The sequence below is a fragment of the Miniopterus schreibersii genome (assembly GCF_964146895.1).
Source record: "Miniopterus schreibersii genome assembly, chromosome: 8".
Taxonomy (NCBI): Eukaryota; Metazoa; Chordata; class Mammalia; order Chiroptera; family Miniopteridae; genus Miniopterus; species Miniopterus schreibersii.
The window spans coordinates 78,432,428-78,453,542 of NC_138109.1; the positions used below are offsets into that span (position 1 = coordinate 78,432,428).

The 21,115-nt window shown below is 51.6% G+C and overlaps 1 protein-coding gene across 4 annotated transcripts in view; it reads left to right on the top strand.

The window, feature by feature from the left end:
• SH3RF3 (SH3 domain containing ring finger 3) overlaps positions 1-21,115 on the top strand; it is a 288,903-nt gene that overhangs the window by 160,074 nt on the left and 107,714 nt on the right. For all 4 annotated transcript variants that reach the window (XM_081146033.1, XM_081146035.1, XM_081146034.1 and 1 more), the window contains exon 2: positions 14,970-15,245. In XM_081146033.1, coding sequence (XP_081002159.1) covers positions 14,970-15,245 — 276 coding nt within the window. The remainder of the gene's footprint in view (positions 1-14,969; positions 15,246-21,115) is intronic.

Sequence of the window (21,115 nt, forward strand, 5' to 3'; positions counted from 1 at the left end):
AGAGGCACTTTATGATGCCCATCATGCAGGTGGGGAGACTGAGTCACAAAGTGGCCAGTATGTGGTGAAGTCAGGGTCTCAAACACGTTGCTGCATGGACACTGTCAAATGCCTCAAGGGCCTGGGGCCTGGTTCTAACTTGGGTATCCTTTCTTTGCCCTTAGAGCAGTGTTCTCAGGGAAACTTTTTTTAAAAAATTTGTTTTATTGTTGAGAGTATTAAAGATGTCCCCCATTCCCCCCGCCCCCCTTTGCCCTCCTCCACCCATCTTCCACCCCATCCCACGCCTTCACCTGCCTATTGTCTGTGTCCATGGGCTGTGACTAATTTGGTACTTCTAAATCCCTTCACCTTTTTCACCCATCCCTCCAACCCCCCTCCCATCTGGCAGCCGTCAAAATGTTCTCTGTGTCTATGAGTCTGTTTCTGTTCTGCTTATTTTTATTTTTAGATTCAATTGTTCATAGATATGCATTTATTGAAATTTCATTGTTCCTATTCTCAATCTTTTTTTTCTTCTTCTTAAAGAAGACTCTTTAACATTTCATGTAGTACTGGTTTGGTGGTGATGAACTGCTTTAGCTTTTTCTTTTCTGGGAAGCTCTTTATCTGACCTTCAATTCTAAATGATAGCTTTGCAGGATAGAGTAATCTTGGTTGTAGGTTCTTGCTATTCATCATTTTGAATATTTCTTGCCACTCCCTTCTGGCCTGCAAAGTTTCTGTTGAGAAATCAGCTGACAGTCGTATGGGAGCTCCCTTGTAGGTAACTAACTGCTTTTCTCTTGCTGCTTTTAAGATTCTCTCTTTGCCTTTAAGCTTTGGTATTTTAATTATGATGTGTCTTGGTGTGGGCCTCTTTAGGTTCATCTTGTTTGAGACTCTCTCTGCTTCCTGGACTTGTGAGTCTATTTCTTTCACCAGGTTAGGGAAGTTTTCTGTCATTTTTTCTAATAGGTTTTCAATTTCTTTCTCCCTCTATTCTCCTTCTGGTATCCCCATGATGTGAATGTTGGTGTGCTTGAAGTTGTCCCAGAGGCTCCTTACACTATCTTCATATTTCTGGATTCTTTTTTCTTTTTGCTCTTCTGATTGGGTGTTTTTTGCTTCCTCATATTCCAAATTGATGATTTTATTTCTTGGCATCCTCCATTCTACCATTGATTCTCTGTAAATTATTCTTCATTTCAGTTAGTGTATCCTTCGTTTCTGATTGGTCCTTTTTTATGTTGTTGATGTTCTCACTAATTTCCTTGAAGTTCTCACTAGGTTCCTTGAAGCTCTCAGTAAGTTCCTTGAGCATTCTTATAACCATTGTTTTGAACTCTGTGTATGGTAGTTTGCTTGGTTCCATTTCATTTAGTTCTTTTTCTGGAGATTTCTCCTGTTCTTTCATTTGTGACATGTTTCTTTGTCTCTGCATTTTGGCTATTTCCCTGTGCTTATTTCTATGTATTAGGTAGATCTGCTATGTATCCTGGACTTGGTAGAGTGGTCTTGTGTAGTAGGTGTCCTGTAGGGCCCAGTGGCTGAGCCTCTCCAGTCACCTAGGTGGGCACTCCAGGTGCACCTCTGTGTGGGCTGTGTGCACTGTCCTATTGTAGTTGAGCCTTGGTTGATGTTGGCGTCACTGGGAGGTATGGACCACCCCCAGGCTGGTCTGTTGCAAGGATCGGCTGAGACTGAAGTGGAGGAGCTGTTGTATAGCAGTGGACCCTATGGAACAGGACTTGCTTCAGTGGGGCTTTGGTGCTCACAAAGTCTGCCCCTTGTGTGTGTAACTCATGGAGGTGGTAGAGTTGTAATCCAGCATGGTCAAAGCTAATCACTGGGTGCACTGGCTCTGGAGCCTCCTGGGAGGCATAAAGTTAGCCACTGCCTGTGCCCTGCCTGGGGCCACCCAGCATGAGCTACAAAGCAATATGAAGATGGCTGCTACTTATGTTGGGCTTAGAGCTGCCCAGGAGAGGCCAAGCTATGAACCAAGTTGGACAACCACTAGTGCCAGGCCTAGAGCCTCTTATTGAGAGGTATAGGACATGCTGAGGCCAACTGCTGCTTGTTTGAGAGATTTTAGAAAAGTCCAAAGCATGAGGCAAGAGAGGCCAGTTGTATGGAAGGCCACTGGAAATGGCTTAAATGAGCCTGCAAGTAGGGAGGGGCGAGGTCTCAGGGAATCACCAGGGTGGGGTATAAACTGTGAGCCAAGTTGATGAAGAGTAGATATGGTGCCTCACCTGCTTGCTCTGTGGTAGGGCAGCCTCAGCAAAGGAACAATGACCTCTGTCAGCACTTCCGCCTGGGAGAAATCTGATCTCCCAGCTCTTTCCTTGATTTCAGGCAAGTTCGTTCCTCCCCAAATGTCCCAGGTTCCTTTCAAGCTGCTGCCCCAGGGCTGGGCTCAGAGCAAGTGAGTATGAGTGAGTCCTTGCAAGTCCATGCACAGGCCCTTTAAGAGGAGCTGCCTGGGCCAGCAGCCTCAGCCTCCCTTGGCCACAATCCCCACTGGTTTTTACAGCAGGAAGTTGTGGGGACTTCTTTTCCCGGCACTGGAACCCTGGGCTGTGGGGCCTGATGTGGGGCTGGGACCCCTCACTCTCAGGGAAACCTCGACAGCCAAGTTATCCCTCCTGATTTTAAACCACCCCATATGAATGTGGGACCAGCCCGTTCCACAATTCCGTCCCACATCTCTGCCCCTCCTACTGGTCTCAATGCACTTCTTAAATTCCCTCATTGTAGGACTTCTGTTCAGCTAGATTCCAGGTAGTTCTGAATGATGGTTGTCCTGTATTTCAGTTGTAATTTTGACGTGTTTGTGGGAGGTGGCGAGTCCCGCTTTTACCTACTCTGCCATCTTGACCAGAACCCAGGGGGAAACTTAATTTTTTACATGGGTATTTACAGATATTTTATTTTTTCCTTACCTTCTTGTATGTATTACCTTTTTCTTTTCTCTTTTTGAAGCATCAAAAAAATGCTATAAAAAAAAAAAAAAAAAAGATGACGTGGTGGTTGGTTGGGTTGAAACAAGGACTTGGTTGGAGCCATCTGCACTACCTTCCTTCCTGGAAAAGAGCAGGTGCTGCCAAGAAGCCACTGCTCTCATCCTGACCCCTGGCCTCCCAAGGTGCTTGGACACCGTGATGCCCAGTGTGAGGTCCTAAAGGAGCCCAGGAAGAAGGTGCTGGACAGCAGACTGGCCCAGGTATCCAGGATTCAGGCCTACACAGTGCCTGGCGCAGGGGCTGTGGGTTCCCTGGGAGGCGGCCCAGGAACAGTAAGCTATAAGACAGGGACCACCTTGTCAAGGTTCAGACCATGGTCCCTACACTAATATGTGCTGGTGACTCGGTCACATGCTTCTCTGGGCAGCCGTGGCTAAGGACGTGTCTAGGAACATCTCTGCATCAGTTCCCAGAAAGTGGAAAAACAAGCACTTCTCCAAACTGGATAAATGCAGACAAAGATCTGGATCCTTCTGTCCTAACGGCTCATTGGCCCACACCTTTCCTCTTCATTCCATATTAAACAGGCAGGCGTTAGAGCTCCACGGCCCCTCCTGGTTTGGGGGAGCGAGGAGGCAAGCCAGAGATTAAGAGCTGATAGCTAGTCCCCTCTTACAAGTCCCATTACATCAAGGAACTTACTTGCCTCTCTTAAGTCTTGTCACTTATAAGATGGCAAAAGCAGTCCCCACTCCACAGGATTCCTGTGAGCCATGATTGAGCGTCTGGAGCATCTGGCCTGGAGAAGAGGCTAAATAAGGGGTCACATCCACTGTTTTTCTTAGGAGGCAGCACAGGGGCAGGTTGGCTGTCGGCTTAGAAGGCAGACCACCTGGCTCTGGGCCTGGTCTGCAGTGTCCTCCCACCCCGGACCTTGGGCAAGGCTCTGAACTTCATTACGCCCCAGTTTCCTGTCTGAAATGAGTCAGTAATGGAAGACCAACCTCAGAGGGTTGCTGTGAGGACTTGTGGGGTCACAGGAGAGTGCAGGAAGCAGCACATGGCACATCCTGGGAGCTAAGGAGAGAGCGGTCAGTCCTCACGAAGGGTGACAGAGTGTGGACGTCAGACTGAAAAGCAGCCCTTTGGCAGCTGGGTGGTAAGTACCCCCGGAGCCTGAGTCAGTCCACACAAACCTGTGAGAGGTGAAGGGGATATCACACCACGCATTACACACTAGCCTGGGCTCATCTTTTCTCACCTGGTGCGTTACTGCGCAGTGTGTGCAGGGCACGGCTCGCCCTCACCTGCCTGCGTGCGGTTAGAGTCATCGTTGGCCATGGGGTACACTGAGAAACGTCTCTTTCTCTAGTGCCACATCCAGGCTCCTGCAGCATGAGTTTACCTCAGCAAAGAGCCCACGGTAATGGTTTTTATAGCACCTTCTCCATTAGGAGACAAAGGCTTGTCACATATCAGTTTTACTCTCCTGATGTTACCGGGAGATGTGGGAGGGCAGGTTTGATGATCTCCAGCGTATGGAAAAACCTAGCATCTGAGGAGTGTGGTGCTTTGTCCAGTGGCATGTTGCAAGGCTACCACCCGGCCAGGGCATCTCTGAGTCCCTAGTCCTTGCTTAGACACTAGGAGTGGCGGGGCTGCTCATCAAAGCAGCACACACTTGACTGATACGGGTCCCACAGCTGCCGCCTCGCCCCGGAGTGAGAGGGAACTGTGCCAGCGCCTGACCTGGGTCCGTCACCAACCCTGACATTCAGGAGTTGCCGGCCCTTTCTGTGAAGGGCCAGAGAGCAGATGTGTTGGCTTCTTGTTCCCTGTGGTCACTGCTGTCGTGAATATGGATGGGCAGCTAAGACGGGAAGCAGGGTGGGTGTGGTCCAGGGCCGTGGTCTGCCAGCTCCTGTCTTTTGTGTCATCTTCCCTTTCTCCTCACTGACTTCAGAACAATATACCTGGTGTGTGGTGGGCGGTTATGTTTGAGACAGTCTGTGTGTGTGTGTGTGTGTGTGTGTGTGCGCGCGCGCGAATGCACACATGTGCATGCGTATTTGAAAGGTGGGTCCGAGGAGCCTGAACTGGGCATTCTGGTCTCTAAACAAATACTTAGCGTCCTTGCTAACAACCTAGATGTGGGACTAACAGCCACAGGGGTCACACTCCTTCAGGCAGTTCTGATTACTTTGACTTGATTTCCTTTTGAAGCAGATGTTAGAGGGCACTGTTCACACCTTAGGGAGGTCAGGAAGTGAGGCACAGGCCCCTGGGCCAGCACAGGGCCCAAGCCGCAGGGACCTCCGAGAGGTGACAGGTGAGCCTGGTGTGGTTCCCGGGTGGCAGGGCAGGGAGCAGGAGCCTGCGGGAGTTCACTGGGTCTGACGGAACCCAGGTGTGCACAGCGGAGCAGGAAAGTGCCTGGAGCTCAGCCCCCTCCATTAGCCTTTGAACCTCTCGCGCTCTCAGGAAGGTGTGCTGCGAAATGAAATGAAGGGGGGCAGAATGGAGCGGGAGAGTGGGGTGCCCGGCTCCACAGCCATCTGGAGAGTTTGGAAACCAAGGTGCTGTGGTAACGCTTGGCTCCTCCTACAGGGGTCCCTGCACCCATACATAGACCACTTTCTGGGTCAAGTTCTGCCTCTCCCAGCCAAGGGCAGAGGGCAGGTTCTTCTTTGACTTCAGAGACTGGGCGTCACAGTTTGACTTCAGTGAGAGGATGCCACTCTGCGCCTCCTTTCCCGCTGCAGCTCCTGCTGGTCACCCTGCTCTGAGAGGTGCCCTGCGGGGTGCCACACACAGCCCTGGCTCAGGGCATCTGCGGGCTTCCCGACAGAGGGCCTCAGCGCTCTGTGCTCTCTGCTCTCTGAGTCATGGAGCCGCCTCATTTTCATCCTGACTCTGGGCTGTTCCACTGCTGCTTTTCCTTGGGTTGGGAGGAGAGAGAGGAGGTAGGATGTTATCAAATGCTAACAGCTCAGCAAGCTGAGTGTCCAAGGCCATTTGAGGGACACAGGTAGGAAGTTAACTTAGGAAGGCTGAGAGGATGTTAACATTTAACGCCGGGAAGTTCGAGGCTGTCTGTCCTCCACTCGCCCCTACAGTGAGGGTGATCCAAAAGCTTCTCCCAGGCCATCTTTATCTTTGCAAACCAGAGACAGAGGTTGCTGGTCGCCAGAGGACTCTGTGAAGCGTGACTTCCCCAGAAGGCAGCGGTGTGTTGGAGCTGTCCTATGGAGATGGTCACACCAGTGCTCACGAAAACCTGGTGCTCAGAAATGCAATTGTGCGTTGTCAGGAGCTGTCTAGACTATGCAGCTGCGTGGGTCCCAAAGGGAGAAGGGCACACATACCAGTATGCACACCTGAGGCCCAGGCTGGGCTGACAGGCAGCACAGAGCAGGGCCAGTGGGGGCTTGGGCTGGGGTCAGCTGGGTCTCTCATTGTTTGGTGACTTCAGGGTTCCATCTACTTCTCTTGTCATTAGTAGTCAAAGGTGAGCTCCTGGTCTCGGCCAGGGCAAGAGTGCTGCGGCCTCTGGGCATCCTTGCTCTGAGCACGCAGGCAGCCAGCTGCTCTCCCCAGGACAGGGCGTTGCCTGGGAGCCTGTCAATGTAATTTCAGGGCCAAGGCCTAGCTCATGAATATGCACATGCATTGCACAGAATTATCTTCATTCTCAGTGGTGTTGATTGCAAATATCTCCCCAAACAGAAAAAACAACAACAAAGGGAAAACCTCCTAACTGAACTATTCCCTTGTCAAGAGCAACTTTTCCTGAGAATGGTTTCCTCAGTATGTTTTCAGATCACATGTAGGATCTCGCCTTCTCGCATCACATCTCGGATCTTGACTCTAGTCTCTCCTCTTTCCATGTGAGTGACTTAGAAGTTGCCTTTTTATCCTTAGAAGGGTGAATTAGGTTTTTTAAACATAAATTCTTTGAAGAGGAGAGTGCTGTTTTGAAAATGGTTTATTCCTTTGACATAATGGTTTATTTTAAAGGTGTATTGGCTAATCTGAGACGAGGCTGGAAGAGCCACAGCCCATACATGCAGAGCAGCGACGTGCTCTTCACGGCCCCGTTCCCTGGGAGGAACCCAAGGGCTTCACTCACATACGGATGTCTCCATCCAGCCCAGGGCAAGAGATGTTTCTAAGGCGAAACTAGCCTTCCTTAAACCCCATTTCTCCCAACAGTTCAGAATGGGAAGTTTAGCCCTCCCAGCTTCTAGCAAAACACCACTAACAGCAGATTCACTGCCAAAGTGCATGGAGCAGTAGGTGAACTTGAGAAGAGGACCTTTGACAATATCTGGGAAAATAAAAACAAGGAAGTAAAAGAAAGGCACACTTGCTTTTCAATCCTCCCGAATCTTGCTGAAATAACAGACTCAGCTGAAGGCAGCCCGTGGCTGCACACGGCTGTGTCTTCATGGTTGCATCGTGCACCTGCAGTTTAGTGGCGTGTGCATCCCGCCTGCATCTGGGGCACATTGCGCATCTGTCTCCCTTTCAATGTATTTTTCAGTGACCTTCTCAATAAAAGGTGTCTCACTCCCCGTGTCCTTGAGCCTGGCGTGGATCCTACGTGTCACAATGTTCCGTAAATTCTTGGAAGAATGCGTGTGCAAATCTGGGGAAGGGAAAACCATCAGAATAAAATCGGGGAGGAAACAAAAGGCCAAAAGGTAGCTTTTAATGAGAAAAGGTGGAGAAGGAACTTGAAATATAACAGCTTAACACGGAAACCTGGGAACCTCCTAACTGGAGTCCTAGCGACGTGGTCACAGATTAGTTTATAGAGCAGGAGATGGCGACATTCTGATGACAGGCATCATTTAGCACAGTGAGGCCACGAAGCCACGCCTTCCCATGTCAGTCTGGGTCCTGGAGGGCTCGTGTGATAAGCACTGTTCTAAAGGGAAAGCGCTGCATGCTGACCTCCACAGCGGTGCGACGCACTTCGGCTTGAAGGTGGTTTATGAGCTAAAGAAACCGTGAACCTGACCTCGGACCCCCTGAAATCTGACCTGAGACCCCTGAGTTAGTCGGGATACAGACTAAGCTGCTGATAAGAAGACCCCCAAACTTGGTGCCTCAGATAACATAAGGTTTCTTTTTTCTCGAGTCACAGTCCAGGGCTCTCTTCTCCAAGGTTATCTAAGGACCAAGGTTCTTTCCACCTTTCGCTGTGAGTGTCATCTTTGTGTGGAAGAAGTTGCCTCCCCCACCACTGCCATCCAGTCCATGGGAGGGAGGGGCAGGAAGTGGAATTTCCTCACAAATGTCATTATAAACATGGTCCAGGTCCAGAATTTGCACAAATCACTTTCACTTGCATTCCACCAACTAAGATTTTGATACATGGCATGGCGCCCTGCAAGTGAGGTGGGACAGATAAGTTGTTAGCTAGGTGACCTTGACCCCAACTGAAACTTGGAATATTCTCACTGACAGCAAGATGGAGCAAGTGGATCCTGGGGGGCAGGTGGCTGTCTGCCACCTTCATAGACCCTGCAGTGCTTGGTTTGTTTGAAGTTGGGCAGTGTCCCTTCTGTGGCCTGCTCACTGCCCCTGGCACTCTCCAGGTTCATTTCTCCAACCTGTCAATTCTCATATGTTCTGTGTGAAGCCAGCTGGTGTCTGCCTCCAACTCTGTGCTTTTGCCCAGGCTGCACCCTCCAGCTGTTTTTTCAGCTCCTCGTGGAGCAATGATTAAGATTTCCCCATTCATCGGGTCCAGCCACTGTTAGCAACAGGGTTTGTGGCTGCATGGACCCTGGGGAAAATAATATGCAGGCAAAGCTCTTCCAGCCAGTGGCCCTTAGTCCAGGCCCTAACTTCAGGGAGTTTGGTCTTCGAGGCCAAATAGTCACTCATTCAGCAGGTATTTTGAACACACGGCCTCTGTCAAGCCAGGGGTGGGATGCAGCATGGAACAGAAGCAGGCACAGTATCTGTCCTGGTGGGCGCAATAGTCTGGGTGAGGCAGGATAGTAAGAAGCTAGGAAAATTCCTTGGCAAGTGAAATAGCTGAACAAACTGGCCGAGCAATTTATAGCAGACACAGAAGGTCACCTCCCTAGAGATGACATCTAGGCTTCAGTTGTATTCCAGCTCCAGGCTCAGAAAAACAGCAAAACCAGGTGGGCGACACCAGGACCAGCGGAAATGACTAATGACCCCCTGCCCTGGCACTGACCAATCAGTGGAGACCACAACTCTGAAAGGACACACCTGGAAAGCTGATGAGTATTCTATTGAGACCTCCCCTAAACTCCCAGCCTTTAAAAACCCTTAAAACAAGAACCTAGAGCATGCTGTGCCTCCCAGGAGCACGCCCGTGCCATTCCGTTCCCCTTTTTCTGTCCCCACAGGCATGCACCCTCTAAACTCTAAGAGTGCCCATAGATTTGCAACCAGGGGAGCAGTGGACAGTGGCAGCTCGCACCAGGCTAACAAGGCCCCTGAACCTGTCTCCAGGGCCCTCTTTCCTCTGACTTCCCATTGAGCTAACAGCAGCCCCCCGAGGTCTCTCCTGCTGCTGCTTGTGTGCTAAGCCCTTCCTTGTTTCACTGTCCACAGGTTTAATAAATGTACTCTGCAACTCACCTGGACTCGTCTTGTGAAATCTTTCCTACACGAAGTCAAGAACCCACACCACCAGCTGGCCCGAGGCCGACCCGCTCAGAGCCTGGTCCCCTTTGGTAACACCGGGGCCTCCAGGCCAGCTCTGGCGCCTGCCCTCACTCCCAGGGGAGCCAGCACCGCTTAGCAGGGGCAGCGTGGAAGGGCAGCTCTTTTGTTAAATCCCACTGCTGCGATGATCTCAGTAAAAGACAGAACTGGTGCCGCCATGCACGCTCCAGCACCCACACCTCCGCGGGGAGGACATTAAGCCCCTAGCAGTATTCGTGTGCTACATCTGAGTAATGAGCCATAAAATTGTCATTAAAGGTTTAATTATTATTAATGCCTTGCAGGGGTGGCTGGTGTTAATTATCCTGTAGGCATCCCAGATGTATTTCCCTTTTCCTTTCATTTCTTTTCCTTAAAGTCATGAGCTCACATAATATAATGGTGGCTTGGTGGCAAAATTTCAAGTCAGTTCCTCCAAAGTTCAGCGTACACAAGTGAGAGAGGTTATGAGGACAGCCAGGGGGCAGAAAGGAAGTGGCTGCAGAAAAACTCGCTCAGTTTCTTTAGGTGGGCTGGGGAGGCTGGAATTTCAGAGTTCCTTTCAGTTGCTCCCCTCACCCCATAGTACTAGCTTACCCGCCCATGGGCCCTAGTCATGGACTAGCTGGTTAATCTTATAACAGCTCTGCAGTGAAAGGTGCTGGGGCAGTGCTGAGCATCACCATTTCTGAGCATTTCCTAACAGAAATAGGTCCTGATCCCTGGATAAACTGCTTTTCAGCATCATCTCTGACTTTGATATTTTTGCCCTCCAAAATGTTTCCTGCATCTTAAAAAAGTTTACTGCCCTCTGTTTTGCTCTGTTAGATGCTGATCTTGGCATTTCGGCAGGATTTAGTGAGGTACGGTGTCTCCCTCTCTCTCCACCCTTCCCACCAGAGGCAGCTGAAGAGCATGGCTGTTTCACCAGACATGACTGGAGCCAATGAGGTTGCTTGCTCCCAGCCCTGCCCTCTGACCTCCGGCCCAGGGCTGGGAGCCCTGTCCCGGCTGCCCTAGGAGCCACAGTGAGGGCCACGTGCAGCCCACTGCCACCCCTGCTTCTGTTGCTTCAGAGCCTGGACTGGTCCTTCCATGGTTCACGTGCTAGAACACCTGCCCTTACGCTCTCTGCGCAGAGCTGGGACTAGCACCCTTTTCTTGAATCTGTGTGCAACATGCTGGTTTACAGAGTCGCCACATCAGATAAGTCACTTCTAACTTTTCCCACACCCCCACACCCCACCCTATGTCAGGAATAACCTGAGCACATTTGAATTAACAAGCATATGTTGGGCACCAACCATGTGACAGGAACTCTCCTTGGTCCTGGGTTGTCAGGAAAACACAGCACAATCCTGTTCTGGGGCCTTGGCGGAATAGGTCTAATGCAGTGTGGGGAGTGATGGACAAGAGGCTCCCAGGAGGAGGAGAGCACAGCCTGGGATGCTGACCACTGTGGCTGGACACAGACAGTGGGGAGGACTGCTGAGGGCTGTGGCTGGCAGCTGTGCCGAGGTTGGCGTGGAGAGCCTTGGGTTCTATGCTACCCCTCTCTGGGGGCAGTAGGTAGGTAGGTAGGCAGCAAGACGGTAAGGTCAGTTCTGCATTTGGGCTTCTAGCCTCATGCTGAGGCCCTGCTGGTGGAGGTTTGCAATGGTTTAGGTAGGAGAGATGAAGGGCAGGGCAATGGGAGTAGAAGCATGACCAGGATCTCTTGGTGAGAATTTAGATGTGGAACCAATAGGGGTTGAGGCTGAACACTGAGGCTGAGAGAAAAGGTGGGCTCAGGAAAAACAGAGGGTGCTTGCTTAGTGGTGGGTGGGGATTCCATGGCTAGAATGAGGAAATCCATGAGGAGGGGCGCAGTTTGAGGGACAGACACAATGACTTCATTGAACTCTGGCACCTTCAGGCAGTTAGACTGACATAAGTCCAGTAAACCAGAGGTCATTGGCACTAATCAGTGCCAATAGGAATCCCAAATTTGGAGTGCGGTGAAGAAGGAAACTTTTGTCAGTGCAAAACAGCTTAGTTGTGATACAGCACAGGTGTGAAAATAGCAAGGCTATAAAGGCAGCCCTATCGCTGGGACCCTCTCTGGCTATAGAGCGCAGCTCTGCCCAGTGGTCTGCTTTGCACTGCGCTGGTCTGCTCTGCTCTGGTGAGACATTTTTGGTGTTTCAGCTCAGCTAGGGAGACCCAGCCTCCAGTGGAAAGGGAACGTGCACTCCCCAAGCCAAGGGGAGTGTCTGATATAGACAAGAGACCCTCCCTGGTCCCTGATTGGCCCATCTTCAGCCAAATGGGGACTCCAAATCCTTGCAATTTTATTGGCCCAAAAGGCACTGTCCTGATTGGTCAGAATAGAGTCACTCTGACTGGCCAGAGCTGCTCACTCTGATTGGATGAGGAAAGCCTCAGTCCTATTGGTTGAATAGGATTCCAGGGACTCCTTTATAAGGGCTGGCTCAGCCGGCAGAAAGGTCTTGCAGGCAAGCACCTCAGTATAGGCTTCTCTGTGAAGTACAGTTTGTAGTGAGGCCCCTGTGCAGAAATGGCTGCTCGGCTCTGTTTTTAAAATTTTAGCTCAGTTAGCCACCAGGAGCCCTTCTTAGTAGGGGTCTTTTTTTTTTTTTCTTCAGGGTTCACAGCCTACTGCTCAGAAGGGAAGTTGGAAGCACAGAGAATTTAGAGTCACAGCATAGAAGCAGTTAGAGACAGGGACTGTGAAAGTGGTCATGCTGGCCAGGGAGGCATGGGGGCCACAGTACTCAGACAGCTGTGGCCATGCCCATTCTGGAGAATCAATGAAAGATTGAATCCCCCAAACATCAGGATTGTGTGCCTCACAGGAACAGGGAAGAACCAGCCCTGCCGCAAGGCAGTGCCTGGGTGTCTCACTACACCCAGGTCCTTCCCAGCCACTATGGGCAAGTTGGGCCAGGATTGTACAACATGCGTGTAAGTGGTGCTTTCCAGTGTCCTCTGTGTCAACAGAGCTAGTGAGCTGGTGGTGGGAAGACCAGAGTGGCAGTGCCACTGTGCCCTCCACATGGGGTGAGCAGAAGTGTGCGTGTTGAAATGGCATGAAAGTGCACAGAGGGAGGCAGAGCATCGAAACAAAAGGGCACACTGGCCATTCCTGCTCGCCCATGTTGTCCATAATGCCAAAGGGACCACATAGCCTCAGAGCTGATGGGTCTTACAAGACTGCTTTTGAGCACAGCCCTCTTAGTCTGCGGACCAAAGGAAATGGAGTCTGTCTGTGACAAAGTGATGTTTTCTTTAGTGCACCTGGTTGAGGCCAGTTTTCAAGATTAAGCAAGTTCTTTTTTTCTACCCTTTAACACATCTTAGCTCGATGGGAATATCAACTTCTCCACGTGGTCACTAACAAAAATACTTCCATCACAGAAATAAATGTTATATTTAATTTTTAGAGTTTTGATACACAGAGTTCAAATAGAACAAGAAAGATAATCTGTCATTTTGCAAATTTAACCCAACGGCTGCAGCAGGCTTTCCCAGCCTTAGAGCTGTTAATGTTCTTTGTCAGGTAATGCTTGGGGGAGGGGGGACTACTGTGCATTGTAGGCTGTTTTAGCAGCATCCCTGGTGTCTACACATTAGATGCCAATAGCCCCTATTTCCCAGTTGTCTTCAGACATTGCCAAATGTCTCCTGGGGGACAAAATTGTCCCTGATTTGGAACCCCTGGGCTGGGGGCTGACTGGCTCTTATGCAGCCCCCAGCCTCTTCCATTCTTTTCTGATCACAGCCCTTGGATTGTAGTTACCGCTGTGCCCCAGTTCTCTAAAACTGAGGCCTGTTACAGCCTATTGTGCACAGTGCAAAGCCTGCCAGGAAGAGTGCTGCGGGAAGCAAACTGGTGTTTTTCCTCATTGAGCTCTGCAAATCCTCATGTGTTCCATTTAATTGGTTAGTGGAGGCTGTTTGTCAGTTTGCCAGCAGGTTCTCTTAGCTCCTGTCGTTTGACGTTGCTGAAACACAAACGCAGGGAGACTGAGTTGCCGACATGCTATTAAGTCCTTCACACAGAGCTTTTCCATGTACTCCTGCTTCGGGCACTTGTGCCTGTATTGACTGATTCAAAGACTAAAGAAATCCTTGGCATGGGCGGCCCTAGGGAGAAAATGCAGCTCTGTTAGGAAAATTGTTGCACGTTCACACGGGACAGTAGTAGGTTTTTGTTTGATTTTCCCTGGCATAGAATTGGCCTTTGGCAAAGCTTACACAGTTGAATGGGTGTTGGCCAGCAGTAAAGAAGACAAAGAGAAACCCAGGTGGCCACTGGCCTTTATGAAACAGGTCCAGCTAAGTGAGAGGAGCCCAGGAAGTAGACAGTGACATCAAGTTTCAGGTAGTTTGACAATCTTCTTAATGCTAAAATGCATAACATTGCCAAGAATTCAGAGCTAGTCACTGTCTGAGACCAAAGATGGCAAATCACCTTTGGAAGGTTAGCTAACCTTTGACAGGGTAACAGGAACATCCTGTGACATTAAGAGGATAGTTTTATGCTCTGCAAGTTGTACTTCAGGACCAGGCTGCCGTAGGCATAAAAAACTATGAATCATGGTCGAGAGGTCTGTGACAGCCGGGGACCACTTGTTAGAACTTCCGGTGCACTGAGGACCGCTGAGGGGTGGCCTCCGCCTCCTCCAGCGGCTGTCCCTGGGGCTGTGCACCATAGTCGTGTAGCATGAGTGGGAAGGGCACAGTAGTCTGTGCAAGCCTCTTGCCTCAACTTGAAACCCCCTTGAGGCGTGTTCTGAGTTGCTGTGAAGTTTCGGGGATTAAGTAAGGAGAATTTTGTTGGAAGATAACTGTTGGAAATCTGACAGGTAGAAGTAGCACCCAATGGAGATCCATTCGGCCCAGAGCGGATGAGGGCATTCTGGAGTCCAAGCCCAGGAAGGAATCCTGCCCTACCCTCACAGGCATGGGGCTTCTGGCCAGCGACCATCCCTCTCTCCGTGCCTTAGATCCCTCACCTGCAAATGAAGATCATTTAGCTCCTGCTTCGGGGTCCTTTTCCATGGAGTGAGCTGGGGCACCCTAGGCCGGGCAGTGCCTGGCCCCTGCCACACATGATCGGAGAAGGAATGGCCATCATGGGCACCTCTCGTGGACCCACCCTCTTGTCCGTGGGCTTGCGTGTTCCTGTGATGGGGGTCCGCTCCTTTGAAATACTCCCCGCTCCAGGGCATTCTGCACGTGCCCAGGACACGGGAGCCCCAGGCTCCGGGCCACCCAGGCGGCAGGAAGGCCGGCTGAGTAACCAGTGCTGTGTTTCGCTTTCAGAATCCTGCCCAGCTTCCTTACGGCAAAGCCCTGTACAGCTATGAGGGGAAAGAGCCCGGCGACCTCAAGTTCAGCAAGGGGGATGTCATCGTCCTGCGGCGCAGGGTGGACGAGCACTGGTTCCACGGGGAGCTGCGCGGCGCCCACGGCTTCCTGCCCGCCAGCTACGTGCAGTGCCTCCGGCCGCTGCCGCCGGCGCCTCCCCAGGGCAAAGCCCTGTATGACTTTGAGATGAAAGACCGAGACCAGGACCAGGACTGCCTGACCTTCACCAAGGTAAGGGGGCTTCTTGGGCACAGTCATCGCCCAGAGCCCGGGCCCTCCTGTGATTTGAATCGCGCTTTGCCCAGGGTCTGCGGCCTGCTGGGCCCCCCTAAGTGGGAGTGGAATTGTGTCCGCCCCCCGAGGAGATTCTGTTGGCTGGAATGAGATGGCTCACAGCCCAAAACATGCGGCTCCAGGAGTGACAGGGCGCTCTCGGAGCAGGACTTTCGTCACCCGAGTCCTGTGTCTAAGTGGTAACTCAGGTGCAGAGGAAGGAGGTTTTCCCAGGTTCCCAGCCCCTGAGAGAGGGCTCATCGAAGATCCCCTTCAGGTCACAGTCTGGGTGACCTGCATGTCACCCTCTCATCTTCTGGAGCACCAGGGGGAGGGTGGACAGGAGTGCTTGCATCCCAGCCTTGCCAAGAGGGACCCTGGCTAGTGAATGCTGAACAGTGTTTACCAGTGGAGTTGTCCTAGGAGAGCAAGTGAAAGGCCTTGCAGATTATAAAGCATCAGAGGAGAGTGACAGCTCTCCTCTCCATTCTCCTTCCTATCCATTCTCACCCGCGGGCTCCACTTTCCTTGTTTCCAGGGGAGGGTGGCAGGGGGCCCTGGAAGCTTCTACTCATATCTGGCGACAATGAAGCAGTGTCCATAGGTTTGTCACCTGTGCTGGGGCTTTATCTTCCCAACCACAAGGTTCCGAGGGAAGTGATTGGAGCCTGTTGTCCACCTAAGAAACATCCAGGCTGTAGAGAATTTTTGTAAGAGTTTATTTGAGCCAAAAGGAGGTCATATGCCAGGAGCAAGGCCTTAGATGCTTCGCAGAGTAACAGCTTTGAGGTTTACTGTATGCACTTGAAATTAAGGAGAGAACATAAGGGAGGCTACATGGAGGTGGAAGAAAGCAGGCGGGGACTGGATTACAGGACAGTTCACAAGATTACGTGCTCTCTCCAGGGTGGTCACAGTTTATTCAAAGGTGTATTATTGCAGATGCACAAAAACCATGCACAGTGCTGGCTGCAGGCAAAGTGAGGCCTTTTAGTAAATTAAAGAAGTGATATGCGCGGGGTGTGACCTGCCAGTTAGGAATTTCTGCCCAGATCACCCTGTGAGGTTACTTTCCATAGAACCCCTTTTCCCATCGTCAGTCTCCCTGACTTATGCGGGGCGGGTAGCTCGGGCCCCTCCCTCCCCCTGCGTCTCCTCCTCCCCTCCCTCCCCTCCATCCCCCCCATAAGGCTGTAAATAGCGGCTGGAATCCTAACTCACCTCTGGCTTGAATGCCCACATCCTTCCCACTTCTGGGAGGACATTGTGTCTGTCTGTCTGTCTCCATCTGCACAGTGCGCAGTGCGACTGTGGCACTGAGCTCTCTGTGCGGCTGCTGGGGCACCGCACGCTCACTTCTGAGCAAAACTGGCATGTCCAGCACATGGCCGCTATTTGTCTTGTTCCATTGTTTAGCCTGACAGTGAATAATCTGTTTTTCATTCGGCACTCACCTCTTCCTTCCTTCCTTTCGTCAAGGTGTTCTGAGGCTGATTCCAGTCGTCCTCTGGCTGATGCAGCCTCCCAGGAAGCCAGCACACAGCCCTCCCCCCAGCTCTCTCTTCCCCCCTCTCTCCTCTCCCTTCTCCTCTCTCCCCTCTCCCTCTCCCCTTCCCCTCTCCTTCTTTCTCAGTCTGAGGTGAAGGCTGCCCAGTGTCAGGCAGACAGAAGCCCTGTGGTGCTCACTTCTCTGACCAGTGACCTCTCCAGAGCGGCCCCGAAGATGAACCCTCTGGGAGCCCGATGCTCTGTGCTGTCACTGTGACCAAGAGCAGGGACCCCCAACGACCCCTCAGGGTCTGCACAGGCCCCTCCTAGCCTGCGTCCAGGCTCCAGAATTTCATTATTAGAGAGCTGACTGAGAGTGGGCAGCTGCCAGAGGCCTCGCCTGCCCCTCCCCTCCCCAGGGTGCCAAGGCTGGCGCTTCCTACGCTGTATCGTCCATTCTTTCAGCCTCTTCCTGGGACTCTCAGCTGCAGGGTAAAGACCAGAGCCCACTGGACACGAGGACAGAGGGGCACTGTCTACTTCACAGAAGTGTAACAGGCCCTGCCCTGCTGGGAGCTGTGCTGCATCGGGAGGGTGCAGACCACTCACTGTTCCCAGAGCCTGAAGTCTAATGGGAGAGACAGACAACAGCAAGTCAAGGAAGAAGTGATCAGAAGACAGTTTCAGAGAATCGTGAGACACGCTGGTCACCCAGGAGGCAGACCTGGTGTGTGGTCAGTGCTCTAAAATATTCAGGGATAGAATTTAATATTTGATACTTAAAAACCACATTAAAGTATTCCTCCTGGGAAACTAGAACTGGTTGGTGGTGTTTTTACTTTGAATTATGTTGGCGGGGGGTTGCTTTGTGCTGGTCTCAGCCTATCAATAACCAATGCTGTAGCTGGACCAGCCCCTGTGGTTCTTACTGTGATTACAAGTTACCCTTCAGCAACAACCATCAGGAAACTGACGAGACAAGGCTCAGTATACACAGTGAGGTCTTAGGTGAGAGGGAGCGCATAGGCCTGGGTCCTGCCCTTGGTTAGGTCAGGGGTGGGGGCCTAGGGCTTTGAGGGCTCACTCTTTAATGGTGAATTTAAAACTTAAGAGTGGAAATATTAAATCATGGGAAGAAAAAAACCCCAAGTAGCCCAAATGGTCAGTGTGGAAATCACCTAAGGCCTCTGAGACAGGGGAGCGCCACGGGGAGGCAGCCTGGCTCCCATCAGGGCTGTGATGCCCTCAGAGCAGGCGGCCTTCCTGGAAGCGGGTGCCTGGGCAGTCACTCTGAAGTCAGGACGTGCGTCAGCAAAGGAGAAAGCAGGGCTTACGCTGCACCTCCGCTGGGCTGAGTGACCATCACTGTCCCGGTGGGGTGTGGTCAGGAGGCCCTTTGGGGAGGTGGCATTGGAGTTGCGGTTGAGGGCAGAGCAGCAGCCCTGAGAGCACCGGGGGGGTCTCCTGTTTCCACAGGTGGACAGGGACACATCTCAGGATGTTCTGAAGGACTTTCTTTTCTTGAATCCTGGAGATAAATGTGGAGAGTTAGAGACTGTTGGGCATGATCCCCAATGTAAATCGTGCTGATACGCCTGCTGTTTGCATATAACCTTCCCGCCAACACTCACTCTCACCCCGTCTAGGGTAGAGCACAGCACCCCACCAGGCACATGCTCTGTCTGATCTCTTACCTCCAAACATCTCCAAAGTGTCCTGAGAGCAAGGCTAACTGGTCACTACTCTTCTGCCCCGATTCAGTTTCTGTCTCCTGTTGCGGGCACTGCCGCCTGCAGTTTTCCTGCCACGGGCACCTGAGCCCGCTTTGCCCCATGCTTGGAATGCTGGTTCTGTTTATGTCACACCTCAAGTGACCACATGGTTCTCATGCTTTGGCATTGCTGGGTCAAGCCAGGGGTGCTTTCTTTGGCCAGTATCTTGTTTGGGTATGTCCCTCTGAGTCAGCAAGGAAAGAGGGGTCTCAGACATCCACAGAGAGGCCCAGATTGCTTCTAAAAGACATTGTTGTGGTGGGATTGATTGAGTTTTAAAAGGCATGAACCGGGGATCAAAGTAAGATTTTTACCTTCGGTGTTGAGTTTTGAACTGTCCTGTTAAAATGCGTTCATTAAGTTACTCTAAAACCAAAGCTTTGATTCATTTAAGAAGAGAATGAATAGTTACTTTTTATAAAGCATCTATTAAAAGCATATTTTCTAGCTTCCCGCTCCCAAAAGCTGAGATGTGCCAATGAAGACTAAAGAACAGAGGTGCCCTGTCCCCAGGCTCTGTCATGGGTTCCGGGAGCTCTCACTGAGCCCTTGAGATGTGTTGCCCTCCACATTCCCAGGAGGGACCCACGTGTGACCTCAGCTGTGTGGCCTTAGGAAAACACTTAATGCTGCTGGGCCACCAGCTCCTCGTCTTCAAGGGCAGGACACTGACACCTGCCCTGGGGTGTAAAGAGCTGAGCTTAGGGCTGGACATACCAGCCAGGACCTTGGGTTCCATTCCTGTTGTGGCAGCTCACTCCATGTTATCATATCTTCACTCAACTGCAGGATTCAGCAAGTATTTGTTGAGCCCTGACGCTGTACCTTTCAGTGCATGAGGCCGCTGTCCTCACCTTGCCGAGAGCTGTGCTGGATGTGAGGGCCTGAGGCTGCCCTGTGGTGAATTCACTCGGTGATGCTGGGGCATCCTCAAGGGCCCTGAGGCTGTCTCAGGCAATGTCTGGGCCATCTCAAGCTTCGCATGCAGCTTTCAGTGGGGACCTGAATCTTATCCCCTGGGCCTCCCATCGTCCTGCTTGCCACATGCAAAAACTACAGGACTCATGCACTCAGGGAGAATCCTTTCTAATCACCATCTCACCCCCTCCCTCCCCCACCCAGTGCCACAGGGATGCTTTGAGTTGGCAGAAGCCCTTTTAAAATAACCACCTCAATTTGTCTGACCTGTGCCAGCCAGACTCTTCTCCTGTTGGTGTCACAAGACGCTTCCAGACGATCTTACACTGCTGGGTGTTTAATTATCGTTTCCAGCATGTGGGAATTCTCTCCTCTGTAGTCAACCCACCATTGATCCCACATGATGCTCTTTTCTGATCCAGGGGACAGACGTAGGTAAAATCATGTAGGCAGAGTTTGGGCTCCAGAGTCAGAAAGACACAGGTTCATATTGTGATACTTTTTATTATTAAATAGGGACATTGGGATATTTACTTAGTCTTTGAGTCTCTTTTTAAACTACAAAGTGGAGTTGAAAATAGGATTTAATGAGCAATAGCATTTAGAACTGAGCTCAAAATTGGCATTCAATAAATATTTGCTTTCTACCCCTCTGCTTTCTTCCTTTTTCAGAAAAACTGCCACTCTGTCAGATCCATGTCACTTGTGTCAGCCCAGTGCTGCCACAAAGAAACAAACACCCTTCCTGAGGCACACACGCGTGGAGAGCTGAGCCTTCGGGGGGGCTGGTCCACTGCACCCTCACTTCCCTGGTGTCTGGTCTCAGGGGAGTTGCCCAGGAGTGGGAATCCCTTCAGCCCTGTGTCAAGGCCATTGTCCCCATCACTGGGCACCCCGGGGGCCACTGTGCCATTGCTGCTGCTTCCTGAGGGGCAGCAGGGCCACTTCAGGGCTGGGAACACTCAGGGACCGTGACCACACACCACGACCAATGAGCCCAGGAAAGTCCGAGTCCCGCTCCTTCTCTTCCTTGGCTCTACCTTCTGCTCAGGCTGCTTCACCCTGAAATAGCCATGTAAGAAACTCAGTCACCTTCTTGCCTGTTAGATCCTGGATCCCCCCTTCCAGCAGGGCCGCAGCTCTGCAGCCGCCTCTGAGTGCCACCTGGCCTGTGTGGAGGAGGCGTCTTTACTAAGGTGATCAATTCAGAGGCACCAGGGACCAAGGAACAGTGTTCAGAGGCAGCCTGGGGGGCAGCTGAAGACTGTCCTTGCCCACCTTCTTTGGACATCAAGGTGAGGGTCAGACAGGCCTGGGATCCATGTGGATTTGTAGACAAAATCAAGATAGATCTGAAGCTTGGTCAGAAAACATTTCAAACCTATTCAGAGCGTGAGCTCTTCTCCCAGGACAGGCCTCTCGCCAGTGTGGCCTCCCCCCACTATCTCCCTGGCTCAGGGTGGGTGCCCCCACCCATTCCCCCTCAGCACCTGGAGCTCAGAGCCTTTCACCCTGTGTCAGATGGTACCCACCTCTCCTCAGAAGCCCCCCTGGCTTTTCTTCCTGCTCAGAATCAGCATCAAAGTCTGTGCTGCCCACATGACCCTCCCTGACCCAGTGCCTGACCCTCCCAGGCCCTTCTCTCTCCAG